Raw genomic sequence first — 16,336 nt, 5'->3', positions numbered from 1 at the left:
TGTATTGTTGTATTATGTGACTCGATGTTGAATGAAAGAGGATTCAAGCAGCTTCACAAGCAGTTTTAATGATATGAACAAATAATGATAGTCCAGTAACAGTATTTGTAAAGAGAAGAAAAACAAAGCACAAATTTGTTTGACTTGATTTATTGTTAATCCACAAAGCCACAAAGATAAGCCACGTCAGACATAATGACTGTTTGTAATTAATCGTTTTCTCAATCAAATTATTATCCATCCACACTTTTTCCACAGGATACTTTTTTCTTTTCAATGAAAAACGTTTGAAAAGCGTAAATTCAGTGTTTTTCTCTGTACAAATTTTGTAAAAATTAATGTTTTGAAGAATCCTTTTGCATGCCAAAAAACATCACTTTCAATAATCCACTAACATTTTAGAATTACGCAAGCACTGAATTTACATTGGTTGCAAAGAAATATAAGCCATATATAAACTAAAAGCCTTATATTTACTAGAGTGAAATTCCTGTTTAAAAATATCACAAACAGAAGGAAAATGTCATTTACCATACTAAATTATTTATTCATTTTCTTTTTATGGAAAATATGCTTCTTTTTGTGCATCTTGCCAGCAGCATGTGCTGCTTTTTCTGTCATGATCTCCTGATATTTCTTTTTGTTATAGCTGAAAAGAGGGGGAAAAAAAAGTGTTTTAGAATGACAATTTAAAACTACTGTGATGAAACAATTCAACAGTCAATAATTAAAGCCCACTGTCATAAATACAAATAATTCAACATGTTTTACTCCAAAAAGTTTCATGAGCTTACCTTCTAAACTCTGCATCAGCAAGCAGCTCCTCCACAATGGTCCTTTTCCTTTGTTTCTTGGGGATTCGGGAATTATAAAAGTCCACTGGGCTGTCAACCACTGTGCCAACCTGAAACAAAGAGTGAAACTTTACTGAAAAGACTGGAATAATATGCAATTGTCTGCTTTCTTTGAACATGTATGGCTGTGGTTAATTGCAAAGCATTTATCTACCTTTATGGGGTTTTATAATGCTACCATTTACAATTTGTTGTATTCAGTTTTTTTTTTTTCTTCAAATCAATAGCTTTCTGAAAAAAAGTCATTAGACTTTGTATAGTACTGTTTAAGGAATTATTGCTGATAAAGACTTCCCACTCACCTGAAAGTACTTAGGAAATCCATCTCTGTCGTTCTTCTTGTAGAAGCGCTTGGGGTCCATGGCCGAGCGCATCTTCAATGCCTTCAGGTCATTTTTGAGCTCTTCTGTTAATTCAGGGGCTTTCATGTTGAACCAGCCATCACCAGCGGTCTTTTCTCTTTCCAACTGAATATGACATTTATATAAATAAGATTAATAAATGTTCCCAAAATGCAATTTTTAGAACCCAGACCCAAAAGCCTGAAAACTACATATCAAAATTCTGTGTAATACTATTTCAAAAATAAAAAAATATACATAATGTTCCATTGCCACCCGGTGGCTTTCAGAAAACAATGCAAGGTGGAAATGCATTTGGCATTATTCTAAACAATTAAGCAATTTGGGTAAATATAAGAGGCCTATTTTAAAGTCTGTTGTAAGAGCCACTCTTCCTGCTGCCAGGTGGTGGCACTATGACTGTGACCCAAAATAGTCACATCCATGTGATTAGCCCCCAAGACTAAACATGCATCTCAATTTTGATCTAAATCACACACAAGATATGACACACTTCCTGTTTCCTATTTTTCATCATTCATTTAATGCCTCACCATGGCAACACCGTTCGATATATCAAAAACCTGTTCACAATTTAGCATCTTCAGTGTCTTGGCATAATACTGTCTAAATGTGGTGACAGTCTCATGAATCCCCTAGGAGGAGTATTTTAAAAGTTCAGAGACTGCAATATTTAAAAAATCAAAAATGTCTGACTTCCTGTTTGGCAGAGCTAATAACTATAATTATGAAAAGTTGTCCGGCTTGATGAGAACTATACATGTACCAATTTTAGTAACTGTAGATGAAAATGAGGGTGCTACAGAGATGTCAACCGGGCCTCCACACATTCAGTGCTTGGGCCCTAATGAGTTAAAATGCTTTAAAACCTTGCGCTTGAGTTTAGCAGCATGCTTTGATTCCTTGTAAGGTGGTACAGCATCTTTCTTCTCCAAATCCGGAACAATAACACTCTTCTTCAGCAACTACAAAATAAATGTTTTTAATTAACTTCAGATTAACTGAGCATTAACAGTTGAAAGAAATGTTTAAAGTGTCCAATGCAGCATCTCATGTTTCATTACAGAGTACGTTTTCCTCAGATATGCAACTTGACCATTATTTCACCTAGAACAATAAATTATAAAAATCGATAACATTACCTCATCCTGATTGTTCTGCTTCTTCTGCATTTTCAAACTGTTGGAAAGACTCTTTGGCTTGCTGCCATCAAAACTGATGTACAAACCACCAAGTTCCTTCATTTTCAGACCTGTATCAATGGAACTGGATAATTGTGTCCTGAGAGACAGAGAGACAAAACCAGTGTTGACTAAATGTTTTCAAACTGCAAGAAAAATGTAAAAGTGAATTGTGCAATATCTGCATTAAAAAAAACTAGCGCAACCATAAAAAAAAAATTGCTAGAAAAAATGTGTGGGAAAAACTGGTATCACCAAATGGAAAAAAAAAGTCATGTTTGATTTCTATGACACCCCGTCTTCCACTGGTCGGAAAACAGATGGTCCTGCCCCAAAATCACACCATTGACTCAACCAATGTCGCTATGCTGGTTGAGGAGCTCAACCAAACAATGTTTAGACTAAATAAATAGCACCAGTATAACAGGGACAGTAAAATTCACTTACAGTGGCTTTTTGGATGAAAAAAGCACTTTTGAATCTTTGTCTTCGTCTTCATCGCCTTCCTCGTCAACAAAATCCTCCTCATCCTCTTCCTCTGTTTGCTTTGCATCAACATAGTACTTTCCCTCAGGCCGTAGTCCGGGCCTAGTGTCTATGACAAACAATCCATTACTGTGAGCCTCTGCTTCTACTGACATCTGATTTCCATAAGAGTACATTGATTCTTCTACACTCTGCATGTTTTCAGCTTTCTGTGATTGATCCTCCTCCTCTTCATCTGCTGATAGACCTTCATCAGCACTCTCCTCATCCTCGCTGTTGTCTAGTAAACTGATCATTCCTATCTGTGGAGGAGCTTTCCTAAATGGTTCTTCTGCAGTAGGCAAATCAGCTTGAGTAATCGAGCTTGACGAGGGGCCTTCCACATCAGTAAATGTTATAGAAGCTTCGTCCACAGTTGCCTTAACGGTGTCACTAGGATCATTGATAACTACAACGCCTTTCTTACAGTCAACAATTTCAAGTTCCTCAATATCTATCATAATGTTCTCATCCATAGCTGGTACAGGATCCTCTGAGGTGGCACCTACTGTATGCTCCCTAGGAGGCTCAGAACATGCATCATCGTCAACAGCATGGTTTGCTTCTACAAACTCTGGCTCATTTTCTTCCACTGCAAAATTTCCTGTCTCTACTTTATCCTCAGTTACTGTAATGCCAACTTCAGCCACGGTTTCATCTTGATGCTTCTGTGTTTCAGTCCCACAGTCCTCCACAAGGTTGGCAGTTTTGGCAGACTCAGAACATGCCTGATCTTCAAAAGCATGGTTTGCTTCCACAAACTCTGGCTCATTTTCCATGGCAACATCTCCAGTGTCTGCTCTATCCTCAGTTACTTGAAAATCCACTTCAGCCATGGCTTCTTGATGCACCTGTGTTTCTGTCCCACAGTCCTCCACCAGGTCTGCAGTTTCAAACACAGTCACGCCTCTAACTTGACACTCAGTCTCTTGCATGCTCGGAGGTTCCAGCATTTCGACTTCTGCACCCGCACTACTTTCGACTGGCTCATCCTGCTCGAGAAATAGAGTGAGATCTCCAAATGTGCCCTCAATCATGGTGCTCTCCTGGGCTTTACTGGTGTCCATGGTTATGGTGCTGTCCAACTGTTCCACTGTGTCCTCAACTTTCTCATCTTTTGGTACTGGAAGACTTTCAGGATGGGGAGGTATTGGCTCATGCTCTTTGCCCTCTTGTTTTTTCTCAGGCATGGCAGCAAATTTTGTTACGGTAATGCTCAAATCAGAGGTATCTCTTGCTTTGCTTCTTGTCCTGGTTACAGGAACAGCCCGGTTACTACTGGCAGAGCCAGTTCGGCTACTAGAAGGAGTTCCCCATCCTCTTAAAGAGCTTGGACTACCTTGAGAGGTGCATACATCAGTAGCTACCGATTCTGAATCGGACTCGCCAACCAAAGTGTTCAGTTTGGCTTGACGCCTGGTGGATCTCCAAGGACTCCTGCTAGGACCAGATTTGCATCCTTCAGAGCTATATACGTCTTCAACTCCTGACTTTGCCTTGCGTCTACGGTCTCTTGATCTGCTGGACCTTGGAGAGGAAGGGGTGTCTGTGGTATCTTCCAAGTTCAAAGGGATTGGTTCAGTTTGTTTTACCTTCTGGTTTCGTGTGGACCTGCGAACCACTGAGCCCCGAAGGGCGGAAACACTAGACGAGCACGACTCTTGTTCTGACAGGTCTGCTTCTGTGGTGGCAACCACAGTTTTTCTGTGGCTCCTGGTTATTCTACGAGTGTCCAGAACTTTAGTGAAAGACACAACAGAGCTACAAGACTCTGCCCCTGACAGATCCCTGGCATCATCACCCTTTGCAGCATTAGAGGCTGCTGCAGTCTGAGCTCGTTTCTTCAGGCTACGTCGGGCTCTGGGTGAACGGGTCGCAGAAACTGAAGATAAGCAGGATTCAGCATCAGATGCTTCATCCTGTGTTGTGCCTTTAGGTTTCTCCCGCACCGCAGTTCTTCTACGAGTTCTAGGTGTCGCATGCACATCTGAAACTGCAGAGCAACAGGATTCTGATTCCGAGACATCAGCTTCATGGGTAGAGTCAGGCTGTTTTTTATTTGCAGGAAGACGCCTGGATCTTCTAGTTTCTCTCTTACGTGGACTTGCTCGTAAGGAAGGGGCAGCACTATCATCTTTTGGCTTATCTGGCTGAGAGTCACTAGTGAGTTCCGACTGCGACTGTGTCTCCTTTATTATAGTTCTTCGTCGTGTTCTTCTGGTTGAAGGAGTGGGCTCCTGTGAGAAAAATATTTGTATCAAATCATGTCAGGATTTATCATTATTAGCATTCATGTTTTTAAACACAAGTGTGACTTATGGCAATTGATTTGAGATACAAAACTAATACATTATAGATCAGTGTCGCAACTTATGGCATGGTGGGATAATCACTGGCACACGAGCAGCTGCAAGAGAGAGTAGTAAGTATTTTATTTATATGAAGTCCCTCGCACTTGCACGGCTATCTACCTCTTAATGCAATCCTTCCTCAAAAATCACACAACATGTTTAATTTAGTTATGTGTACACAAACCATTCAGGCATCACAAGCCGACGATACCGCACACAGGTAAACGTGTCTGCTTTGCATTGGCTATGCTGGCGCTACCTGATTTGTTAGGGTTAGGGGTTAAGGCTGGCTAACCTATAGTTTGTCTGACCAATTAGGTAGTGTTTTTCTGATGATTACTAAAGTCCACAGTAGCACAGTGATTAACAAAGAAAATGTAAATCTGCACTTCATGTCAAAAAGGTTTGCCAACCACTTTAATAGATGTAGATGTGAGTGAATCACTTGAAGTACATGTCCAGGGCCAAGCCTTATTTCACCCCAAAATCAAAAGAAAACAGAAATCTTTAATATAAATTTTGCTATCTATCAAGTCTATTAAAAGGACTATAAAAATATAGTGCTAATTCATGATAACTAAGCACATTTCCCCTTCAAATTCTTAATAACAATGTGTGTGGATGTTTCACTTTTGCATTTGTTTGCAATTATCATTACTGTAATTCAGCAATGAAAATGATCCTGTCCAGACTCCGGGCACATTTAGAAATTAAAAACAGCATTAAAAAAGGCAGTACAAATACTATCATGATCTAATACTTTACAAATATATCAATACTGTTTTTAATTAGTTATCGTGAGGTATAAATACTTTACTAAAATGCCAAGTGTTTTAAAGTTATGAAAATAACAAAAATATAAATATGGGTGGTATGTTCATGGAAAATAATCGATTTTTTTCTCTTTAGGCTGAAATATGTTTCTAAACAGGCTTCGTGAGATTCAGCTACATTTCAGATTCATAATTTTATGCATTAATATATTCAGACATAAGCTCTGTAATTGGAAAGACTATAAACACTACATATCACACGTTGACAAAATGCAGATCCAATGATATCTTTTTAGCAGCTCAAAACTACAGTTTAGTCTTGCATTTTTTTATTTATTTTTTTTTGGTTTGGAACAGACAAGTCGAGGAAGCAGAATACAAAACAGGCGACACTACACTGCATGCCCAATTATTAGGCAAATTGTATTCCTCAGGATTAATTTTATTGTTGAACAAACACAATGCTCTCAGTCAATCCAAAATGTTATTGAACCTCAAACCTGAATGTTTAACAAAGAAAAAGTGAGTTTTGTCTTTCTCAGGGGAATATGTAAGTGTGCACAATTATTAGGCAACTAAATTACAAAAATAATTTCTCCCAACTCAATTGTTCATTCTCAATTTTTAGAGTAGGCGCAACAAATAAGTAACACAAAATGACAATTAAATAACATTTTTGGCCTTTCAAAAATATTCAGTGACCAAAAAGAGCCACCTTTTTCAATAACTGCCATGAGCCTTCCATCCATAGAGTCTGTCAGTTTCTTGATCTGTTCACGATCAACTTTCGCTGAAGCAGTAACCACAGCCTCCCAAATGCTGTTCAAAGAGGTGTATTGTCTTCCCTCACTGTAAATCTCACGTTTAAGAAGGGCCCACAAGTTCTCAGTAGGATTTAAGTCAGGTGAGGAAGGGGGCCAAGTCTTTGAGGCCCTTGCTGGCTAGCCAAGCAGTGGAGTACTTGGATGCATGTGATGGAGCATTGTCCTGCATAAAGATCGTGGCCTTCTTGAATGCTGAGGACTTCTTCCTGTACCACTGCTTGAAGACAGTACTTTCCAGAAACTGGCAGTAGGTTTGAGAGTTTAGTTTCAGTCCATCTTCAACTCGAAAAGGTCCAACTACCTCATCCTTAATGATAGCAGCCCATACCAGCACCCCTCCTCCACCTTGTTGGCACCTGACTCGAAGTGGTGCCCTGTGTCCATTAGTGATCCAGCCACGGGCCCATCCATCTAGTCCATCAAGATCACTCTCATCGGTCCATAAAACCTTTGAAAAATCTGTCTTCATGTATTTCTTTGCCCAATCTTGATGCTTCAACTTGTGAATATATTCAGTGGTTGTCGTGTTTCAGCCTTCTTGACCGTGGCCATGTCTCTGAGCACTTGACACCTTGTACTTCTGGACACTCCAGGTAGGTTGCAGTTCTGGAATATGGTAGCATTGGAGGATAATGGGTTCCTGGTAGCTTCACGTTTAATTCTTCTCTAGTCTTTTGCAGTTATTTGCACCTTTTCTTCTCCATGCGTTTTTTTTGCGCCCCAGTTGACTATTAATGAAGCTGCCTAATAATTATGCACACCCTGATATAAGGTGTTAAGTCACTTTCGCCACACCCTCCCACATCACAAATACATACCACCTGAAAATGATTGAATCCAATAAGCATTCGAGTTTATATGGTTTGGAGTTGGAAAATGTACATGAAATAATTATAAGATCAGAATACTCACTTGCCTAATAATTGGTCACGCAGTATAAATAAAAATAAGGCAATATTTTTCTATTCGGGCCTACATGCTTTTATTATTTTCCAGGTTTAATCATTATTTCTTATCCCAGGAAGTTTCTCCACACTTTACTGCCCAAGCATGGATACATGCTGCGATTCATTCTTGCAAGCGTGTACATTAAGCACTACATTTAAAATCGAGACATTGCCGCTTGCGAAGAATAGAATAACCAAGTAGCTAAAGCAGGGAAAGTATACTGCTTACCGTGACTCCAGAAGCTTCATCGCTAGTATTTTTCGTTGGGGAGCCCACGCGTGTACCTCTCCTGGTGGCCACCATCTTGTCACTGAGGACGCTCAGTGTACTTCCGCCTGGGTGACGTAAGTTCTAACCGCTCAGGCAAGAGTAATAGATGCATGAAAACACAGATGAGCAGATCTGTGCTTATGGTGAGTTACAAGAAATGATATGGATTCTGCAGGTTTTAATAGTAACTGTTATCTTAACACACTCGAGATCATTCAATAGTAATATATTATGTATTTCTAAACATTAAAATGTTTGTATACCAAATACAATACTAAAAATTATCTAAAAGCCAAAAGTTAGATTTTTGCTGGGTCTCAGGAGGACACAAGTATTTGAAATGAATGAGACAACACAATGCCAGTTCATGGTTCATTTTCTATTCTTAAGTTTAAATATGTATAACACAATATGGGATTAGGAAATAGTAATTACATGAACAGTACATGAAAATTCTTTCTTTTTCGATTTGGACCCGACAGGAATCGTCTTTCTGATGTATAAATAACACAGATATATGTGTGTATATATATGTATATATATATATGTGTATATATATATATATATATATTCTGAAAATTTGCTAGATATTGGTACTAAATTTGTGTTTCTTTCAAGTGTGGAATTTTCCAGTGTTTTATTTACAACTAATTAATGCTGTTCGTGCCATACATGCTAACAGCATCCCACTACAGTTACTCATTTGAATATTTCTTTTATCTTAGATAAGCAAAGCATTTAGCTTACACAGGGATGCAAAAGAGATTGAATTTTCTACTGACAAGTAACAAAGCATCTACTGATCATTCTAAGCAAAGCATCAGTCAACATGTTACACAAACTTAAAACGCAAGCAGAACTTAAAATTTAAAGTAAAAAATTTACAATTTTGTGGCACACTGTTTGTAAAAACCCATTCTTGTCAAAACATTTTTAAATAAAATGCGTTCAAAGTTTTTCACCAAAACCATTAGGGCAATACAGCTGTATCTCTTCTATAAATCTGAAAATGAGGGCTTTTTTGGTGTTATAGTCCTCTTAGTTAAAACTCATGCGCATTTATGTACTTAAATACCTAACTAGCTAAAAAAAAAAAAAAAAACAAAAACAAAAAAAAACTTGGTATTTGAAGCATTTCTATTGCTTTTTCTGGAGTGTCAGCACCCACTATTAACAGTTTTACATTTGATTTTTACCCTTTGGATAAATACCGTGGACAAGCAAAAAAGAACACGAGGTCAAGCTGACAAAAACAGAGAAACAGACAAAAAGAGGCACCTTACATATGTCTATGAGAACAGATAGACATCTGAATATTCAAAGTTATGAGAGAAAAAAGTCCAAAGAGTTGAAGTTGTATAAATCAACATTCTGTTTGGTTGTTATGTGTGTGTGAACTATTCAAGAGTCAAGTGAATTTCCATTTTTTTTCCATTCAAAAAATGACTCATTCACTTTCATGTGACAAATTCATCACCGATTAATTCAGTTCTCTAACGAATTTGGTAGAAATTCAGGACCCCCTCAAACAGGATGTGTTAATGGTCGCTGCTTTTTTTAGCATGAACGATGTAGCCCTTGGATTTTATGATGCCTCTGCTCTTGACGATGATGGAGTAACGCAAGACCCACTCCAGCCTCCAATCAACCACCTGCAGCTCCTTACTGCTCTCCTGCACTGCTTCCTGGAAGCCTGCTGCACTGATTAGCTCTACATACAAGAAGCAAGATTGGCATTACTAGCTGTTACTAATGTTATTTCATCATCAGTCATTAAGCCCAGTGACTCAGTATTAAATACACACCTTTGGGGTCATTGTGAGTTAGCAACTGTATGTCAAACTCTTTAGCAAAGGCAGTGAGATCTGGAGGCATCACACAGCAGGAGGCCAGATTCACCTGATTACTGCTCGGCTTCACCTAAATATCGTGAAAGAGTAAAAAGCTATAATCAAAAAATTGGTGTTCAAATTGCATTGTTAATAATTCTGTTATGTGTGATTTGATTCTAAGATCATGTGTTAGATGAATAGTAATTAAATAAATAACATTTTAAAACCAAATGAGCCAAAAATGTACTTGAACACGTGCTTCGTCTAAAGTAGGACCCAATACACCAGTCAAAAGTTTGGACACATTTAACTGAATTTGTTTCTCATGATCTCAAAGAACTTTTTGATCTAAGGGTTTATGCTCAAAGCTGGTGTGTAACTTTTCCTGAGTGAAAATACATTCTCCAAACCCAGCTTAAAGGAATGGTTCACCCAAACATGAAACTTCTCTCATCATTTACTCACCCTCATGCCATCCCAGATGTGTATGACTTTCTTTCTTCTGCTGAACAAAAACAAAGATTTTTAGAAGAATATTTCAGCTCTGTAGGTCCTCACAATGCAGGTCCAAAAAGCATATAAAGGCAGCATAAAAGTAATCAATAAGACTCCAGTGGTTAAATCTATATCTTCAGAAGCGATATAACATGTAGGTGTGAAACAGATAAATATTTAAGTCCTTTTTTACTATAAATCTCCACTTTCACTTCCACAATTTGGTTTTTAGCAATTCACATTATTTTCACATATGCCTTCTGGGCAGTGAGGATTAATAGTAAAAAAGGACTTAAATATTTACCTGTTTCTCACCCACACCCATCACATCACTTCTGAAGACATGAATTTAATCACTTGAGTTGTATGGATTACTTTTCAGCTGCCTTTATATGCTTTTTGGACCTTCAAAGTTCTGGCACCATTCACTTGCATTGTATTGACCTATAGAGTTGAAAATCTTCTAAAAATCTTTGTTTGTGTTCAGCAGAAGAAAGAAAGTCATCTGGTATGGCATGAGGGTGAACTATCCCTTTAATATGCAGAGACAGTTTTAAGTAAGTCATTTCAGGGTTGCTGTAGAGTTTTTAAAAGACTTTTTAAGACCTTTTTCAAGACCTGAACAAATACAATTATTACCATATCCCCATACCAAAACAAACCCAAACAATCTCATAATAAATCATGTATCGCAGACTCTTACTTAAACAGGCAGAGGCACACATTCAACATGGCCTTAACAATGCTTATCTATGCAAGTTTAAAATACTTAAGACATATTTTCCATATATATATCACATTAAAATAGGTTTATATACATTATATAAATAAATACAAATTATAGGTTGACCAATATTGGATTTTGATGATATGATGAGTTGAAAGGAAGGCAATTAATCTGTCAATAGTTTTTAAAATTGGAAGCCTATACGAAATGTTCTATGTCTTTCCTTCCTTTGATGGGGAGGGCCAGACAAATTATTATATTATAATGTACTAAAATATACATATACAATATAAACAATTAAAAGAAACATTCACAAGCTCCAGCGTGGTTGTAGAAAATAGTGCCACGTTTATGGCATCATGTTTATATCACCAGAACTTGAATTTGAAAAAGCCTCCGAATTCATGATCTTGAAAAAAGAGTGTAATTTGATGTTATCAAAAAAACTTTGCTGTTCATTTTAAATATTTGAAAACATTTTGTGTGAATACACCCAAAAAAAAAAAAAAAAAAAAAACAGGTTGTGAAATTCAAGTTTTAATTATTCAAGTTGTGAAATTCAGGTCTCAGTATTCAGGTTGTTAAATGCAAGTTTAGAAATTCAAGTGGCAAAATTTGAGGATGACATCCGGGAATGCAAGGAAGAGCAAACGAGTGTCGATGTAATCCATCTCTCTCTTGAACAATCACAAAGCAATGGAAACAGATCAAAAAAGTAATTCAAGTAAGGTCGCCCATGGCCTTTGCAAGACAAGTTAAATGATAATTAAGACATTTGTTGTATCATTTAAGATATTTAAGACTTTTTATGACCTTAAATTTGGGAAAACTGAGTTTAAAACATTTTAATACTTTTTAAGGATCTGCGGGAACCCTGCATTTGTAGGTTCGTTTTCTCGAAAACTTTCAACACTGTGTCTCTGTGATGCTAAAAAATTGCTCTGTTTTGAGTGGCCCGACCAGCTAAACACAACAACATTGACTTAACCAATGGCGTGAGTTGGAGGTGGGGCTAGAGAAATGGAAATTACACCCTTCAACATTAAATGATTGAAATTAGTTTTGTACCTACGCATGAACTTCTTTATAATACTATAAGTAAACTAATTTATTTATAATAAATAAATAATATACAACTAATAAAATAAAACAAATTAATTGTTTCTTTATTTATGTATTTTAAATGAATGAGTTGGACAGTAAAGGAAAGGTAGCCAAAAAAAAAAAAATTGTCCAGCATACATGGGAAATCCTTGGGTGGCTATTTTGAAGAAGCTAAAATATTATATAGTTTTGATTTATTTAAAAAAAGAAAATCACTAAATATAATTCCTGTACTTCTGTTTTTTAATAGATTTGATGACTTTACTCATATTAGAAAATAGTAGTGATAAAGAATGATTAGGTTTGTCCTGACAGACCTGTGCCCAGTTATAGAGCTGCTCTAGAAGGGTTTTGTCCAAGTCTGAAGTGCCAATTGCAGCGATTTTCTGGCTATGCACGAGACCCTCCAGTTCTTCCCACAGTGGTTGCAGGTGGGTCAGCGTCTGAGCCTCACCCTCAGGGAATGGAGGTGGGGCAATGATCACAGAGTCCAGCTGAGACACACCTAACGACAGACAAGCTGAACAAAACATGAAATGAAACAACATTATTTACCAGTGGTCACAAATTAACACTCATATACATATAAGTTGAAAAAGTATACAATGGTTCCAAAACTTCCTGACTTAGAGACCTCTCTAATTATCTCTGTACTACTTATACGAAATGACATACATTTTCAACATGTGTATCTATTCAGTAGAAAGAAAGAAATTCATGCACATCTGGGGATGGCATGAGGGTGAGTAAATGATGAGAGAATTTTCATTTTTGGGTGAACTATCCCTTTAAGCAGGACTTACCCATGTCCACAGCATTTCTGATAGATGAGCAATCTGACTCGGTGAGAAAAAGTTTGACTGAAAAGACAAATAAACACATTTAATACTAATGCAATAGGCACTTCATCAGCATAACGCAGAAACATTAGTAACCCTTACCAGACACTTTTAATTCCTCTCTCTCCTCTGGGGTGATGGCCTCTGTGCTTTCTGGAATGGTGCAGTCCAGAACACCAGGAAGCTCCTGAGGAATAAACACAGAGGTTATCTTACAACAATGGTTACTGAACTGCACAACCATGGTCTCACAAAAAGTATCTGGTGATTAAGTAACAGCCTGGATAATGCATTAAAGTTAGATAATTGTTCACTGGGTGTCTACGAAGCTCCCCAGTCACTTTAATTTGCTTGTAAAAACATTAAACACCTTGTTAAAGGACTGCATGAGAGGAATGCATCAATAATCCTTAGCTTTTGTATGTTAAAACCTTTACTCTCAACTCAATAAGCTGACAGGGGGCAGATTTGCTGACAATGGCAAAATAAGCCAAGCAGAGGCATGCCTGCCACAAAGAGGCCCATATGCCATGATAGATCACTATCACAACTGTCTTTTCATCCCAGTTCCTATACATGCTTTTTATGTTGTCGTTGACAGACAACCGTTTCCCTATACCACAATGCACACAGTGGTCTGACGTTTATGTTCAGTGGGTCTGAAATAATTTCAGCAACTATCTTGAGTGGGAAAAACTGAAATCTTTAACATGTCAACATTCTGTGATATTCAGACAGTATCTTTGGTAGCTGGACAGATAAAACATATGTAAAACCAACAAAATATATATAAAAAAAATCTCACTTGCATTTAAAGAGCTACAAAAATGGTTTCCATCCCAATAATTTAAATGTAGTAACCTTATTTGCTGGACTCTAGTTGGGATGGCAATTCTTTAGTTTCCTTTTTATCACTTTCATACTGAGTATCATGAAAAGTCTTACCGAGTCAAGTGTTGACGGCACTGAAGCAAAGAACTCGCTCAGTGTGCCTCGGATGCAGTCTTGAAGCTGGGGTTTTGAATCAGACAACATTTTAAAACAAGTTAACAGACAGGCTACAACCAAAATCTTGCCAACATCTGGGGGCCTGGGTTGCTCAGCGAGTATTGACGCTGACTACCACCCCTGGAGTTGCGAGTTCAAATCCAGGGTGTGCTGAGTGAATCCAGCCAGGTCTTCTAAGCAACCAAATTGGCCCGGTTGCTAAGAAGGGTAGAGTCACATGGGGTAACCTCCTCGTGGTCGCGATTAGTGGTTCTCGCTCTCAATGGGGCGTGTGGTAAGATGTGCATGGATCATGGAGAATAGCATGAGCCTCCACATGCTGGGAGTCTCCATGGTGTCATGCACAACGAGCCACGTGATAAGATGCGCGGACTGACGGTCTCAGAAGCGGAGGCAACTGAGACTTGTCCTCCGCCACCCGGATTGAGGTTAATAACCGCGCCACCACAAAGACCTACTAAGTAGTGGAAATTGGGCATACCAAATTGGGAGAAAAGGGGATAAAAAAAATAAAAATAAAAAAATCTTGCCAACATCTATTCCTTAATCATTTCACTATATTCGAGAAAAGACATGTATTTTACTATTAACAATTGCAGAACTATCTGCTGAGATTTGGCCATTACTTTGTTTGTAATCGAAGAAAATAAGAACGTGCAGTCATACCTGTTTATTGCATCAAGAACTTTACCGGTTATATTCTTGAATCATTATACATGTTTAAACATAACAACTAATCCTCTCCAACAGGTTTGAAGGAAGGTTAAACCTTATTATTGATGGTTTTGACTAATATTAAAGTCCACAGTCATTTGTCAATCATCTCCTAAGATTACAAGATATGCAGTGGGTATTGTATTGAAAATCTGCATCAGCGTGACATTGCATCATCATTCACTCCAGTTTGTCATGTCACGATACTGTACAACACCTGCCCTAACAGCACTATCTTAAGTAATCCAAACATTGCTTGTATGCACAACTACAATTGAGGCTTGTGTCATGTGAATAATCCCCCCAAAAGGCATGATATTTACTGTAGACACCACAGTAAAATATATATAACAAAAGCATGATCAGTTGAAAGTATATGCAACAACAGTGTGATGCATAGAAACTGTTTAAGCCACATTTAATATAAACTGGCATGCCATGGGCAACATGAGCCAAACCAGTCAGTCACGTCATCAAGGGAAGCAGATGGATAACGGATAGGGATATTCGATTCACCAACGAATCGTTCTTGTGAGCTGGTTCTTTTTTATGATTCGGTCGAACCGGTTCGTAAACCACTAGAATAAGAATAAGAAATTTGGGCGAAATGTGTACGCTAAGGTGGGTGATATAATACTGGAACCATAAAAACGCAACATTTGACACAATTTATTTTCGCGCAGATAAGAATCAAACCGGAACACAAAATACACAACATTAACACTAAAAACAACAGATACAACTAAAATACCCGTATTTATATAAACCTAATTTAGAAAACAGTGATAAAAGCAGTATCTAAACAAATATTAATAATAATAAAAGAACACGTAAAACGAATCAGTGAATCGCTTTTTAAAAAAAATGGCTCGTGGAAATTAACTGTTCGAAGGAGCCGATTCGCTAAGATGAACAACACTAACGGAGGACCTTATAAATACAAATATAGTGGCTAAACACAGATGTCGAACAAAATCACTCTGGAAAACCCGTCTGACCCGTGGTGTCAGGGTGGACCAAAACGAACTATGAACACTGCAATGCCATGTCATTTACCTCCTCACTAGGCGAAGACGGACATTTCTTCTTAAGTCGACTGCGGTTCACTAAATTCCCCGTGTGAAGCTTTAGGGTATGCGCGTGATTAAAAAGCCGTTTCGCGTTTACATGAGACTCCATTGCTCCTTAAAATCGGCGACTGAAAATAAGTGATGTCTGTATGTAACTATTAACCGTAAAATGCCCTCTGGGACAGTGTTTCTCTCTCTCTTTCAATAATACACTAAACAGTGTAGTATGACTTTGCACTTGTAGTTCATTCAAGTATAGAGGAGGTGAGAGCTGCACGGCCACAGTGACAATACGGATGGATTGCGCTGGAAAACCTGGCAAGGATCAGTCCAAAGTGGATCTGGAAGCGTCATTCAGATTTCAGAGACGTCTTACCTTCGCTATGCTTTGTCATCATGACACAGCAAGAGCTATTATATGGAATGCGGTTGTTATTTGTGAGGTCAAACTGCTTTAAG

The 16,336-nt window shown here is 37.9% G+C and overlaps 2 protein-coding genes across 2 annotated transcripts; both read right to left on the bottom strand.

Annotated features, from left to right (window-relative positions):
- Positions 1–134: 134 nt before the first annotated feature.
- LOC127414845 (serine-rich adhesin for platelets-like) lies at positions 135–8,127 on the bottom strand. The gene is made up of 7 exons (XM_051653186.1): positions 8,047–8,127; positions 2,845–5,159; positions 2,359–2,497; positions 2,086–2,181; positions 1,157–1,321; positions 795–904; positions 135–649 (listed from the first exon to the last, which is right to left on the bottom strand). The coding sequence occupies exons 1-7, from the start codon at positions 8,119–8,121 to the stop codon at positions 541–543; spliced, it is 3,009 nt and encodes a 1,002-aa protein (XP_051509146.1). The 5' UTR covers positions 8,122–8,127; the 3' UTR covers positions 135–540.
- A 325-nt stretch (positions 8,128–8,452) lies between these two features.
- On the bottom strand, positions 8,453–16,171 carry gclm (glutamate-cysteine ligase, modifier subunit). The gene is made up of 7 exons (XM_051653847.1): positions 15,864–16,171; positions 14,031–14,096; positions 13,188–13,272; positions 13,050–13,106; positions 12,564–12,766; positions 9,894–10,008; positions 8,453–9,799 (listed from the first exon to the last, which is right to left on the bottom strand). The coding sequence occupies exons 1-7, from the start codon at positions 15,984–15,986 to the stop codon at positions 9,627–9,629; spliced, it is 822 nt and encodes a 273-aa protein (XP_051509807.1). The 5' UTR covers positions 15,987–16,171; the 3' UTR covers positions 8,453–9,626.
- Positions 16,172–16,336: the final 165 nt, after the last annotated feature.

Source organism: Myxocyprinus asiaticus, chromosome 24 (genome assembly GCF_019703515.2).
Source record: "Myxocyprinus asiaticus isolate MX2 ecotype Aquarium Trade chromosome 24, UBuf_Myxa_2, whole genome shotgun sequence".
NCBI classification, from domain to species: domain Eukaryota; kingdom Metazoa; phylum Chordata; class Actinopteri; order Cypriniformes; family Catostomidae; genus Myxocyprinus; species Myxocyprinus asiaticus.
Note: the sequence above shows the minus strand (reverse complement) of the source record. Positions and strands in the feature narration are given on the sequence as shown.

Bases quoted from the DNA above. Each gene is read 5' to 3' on its own strand.
- gclm (XM_051653847.1), bottom strand. From the start codon at position 15,986: ATGGAGTCTCATGTAAACGCGAAACGGCTTTTTAATCACGCGCATACC. The intron at 14,097-15,863 runs GTAAATGACATG...TCAAAACCCCAG, and splicing joins CGTCTTCGCCTAGTGAGGAG to CTTCAAGACTGCATCCGAGG. The intron at 9,800-9,893 runs GTGTGTATTTAA...TCTTGTATGTAG, and splicing joins AACTCACAATGACCCCAAAG to AGCTAATCAGTGCAGCAGGC.
- LOC127414845 (XM_051653186.1), bottom strand. From the start codon at position 8,121: ATGGTGGCCACCAGGAGAGGTACACGCGTGGGCTCCCCAACGAAAAAT. The intron at 2,498-2,844 runs GTAAGTGAATTT...TCTGTCTCTCAG, and splicing joins TTTTCATCCAAAAAGCCACT to GACACAATTATCCAGTTCCA. The intron at 1,322-2,085 runs GTTTTAAAGCAT...TGTCATATTCAG, and splicing joins CTGCTAAACTCAAGCGCAAG to TTGGAAAGAGAAAAGACCGC.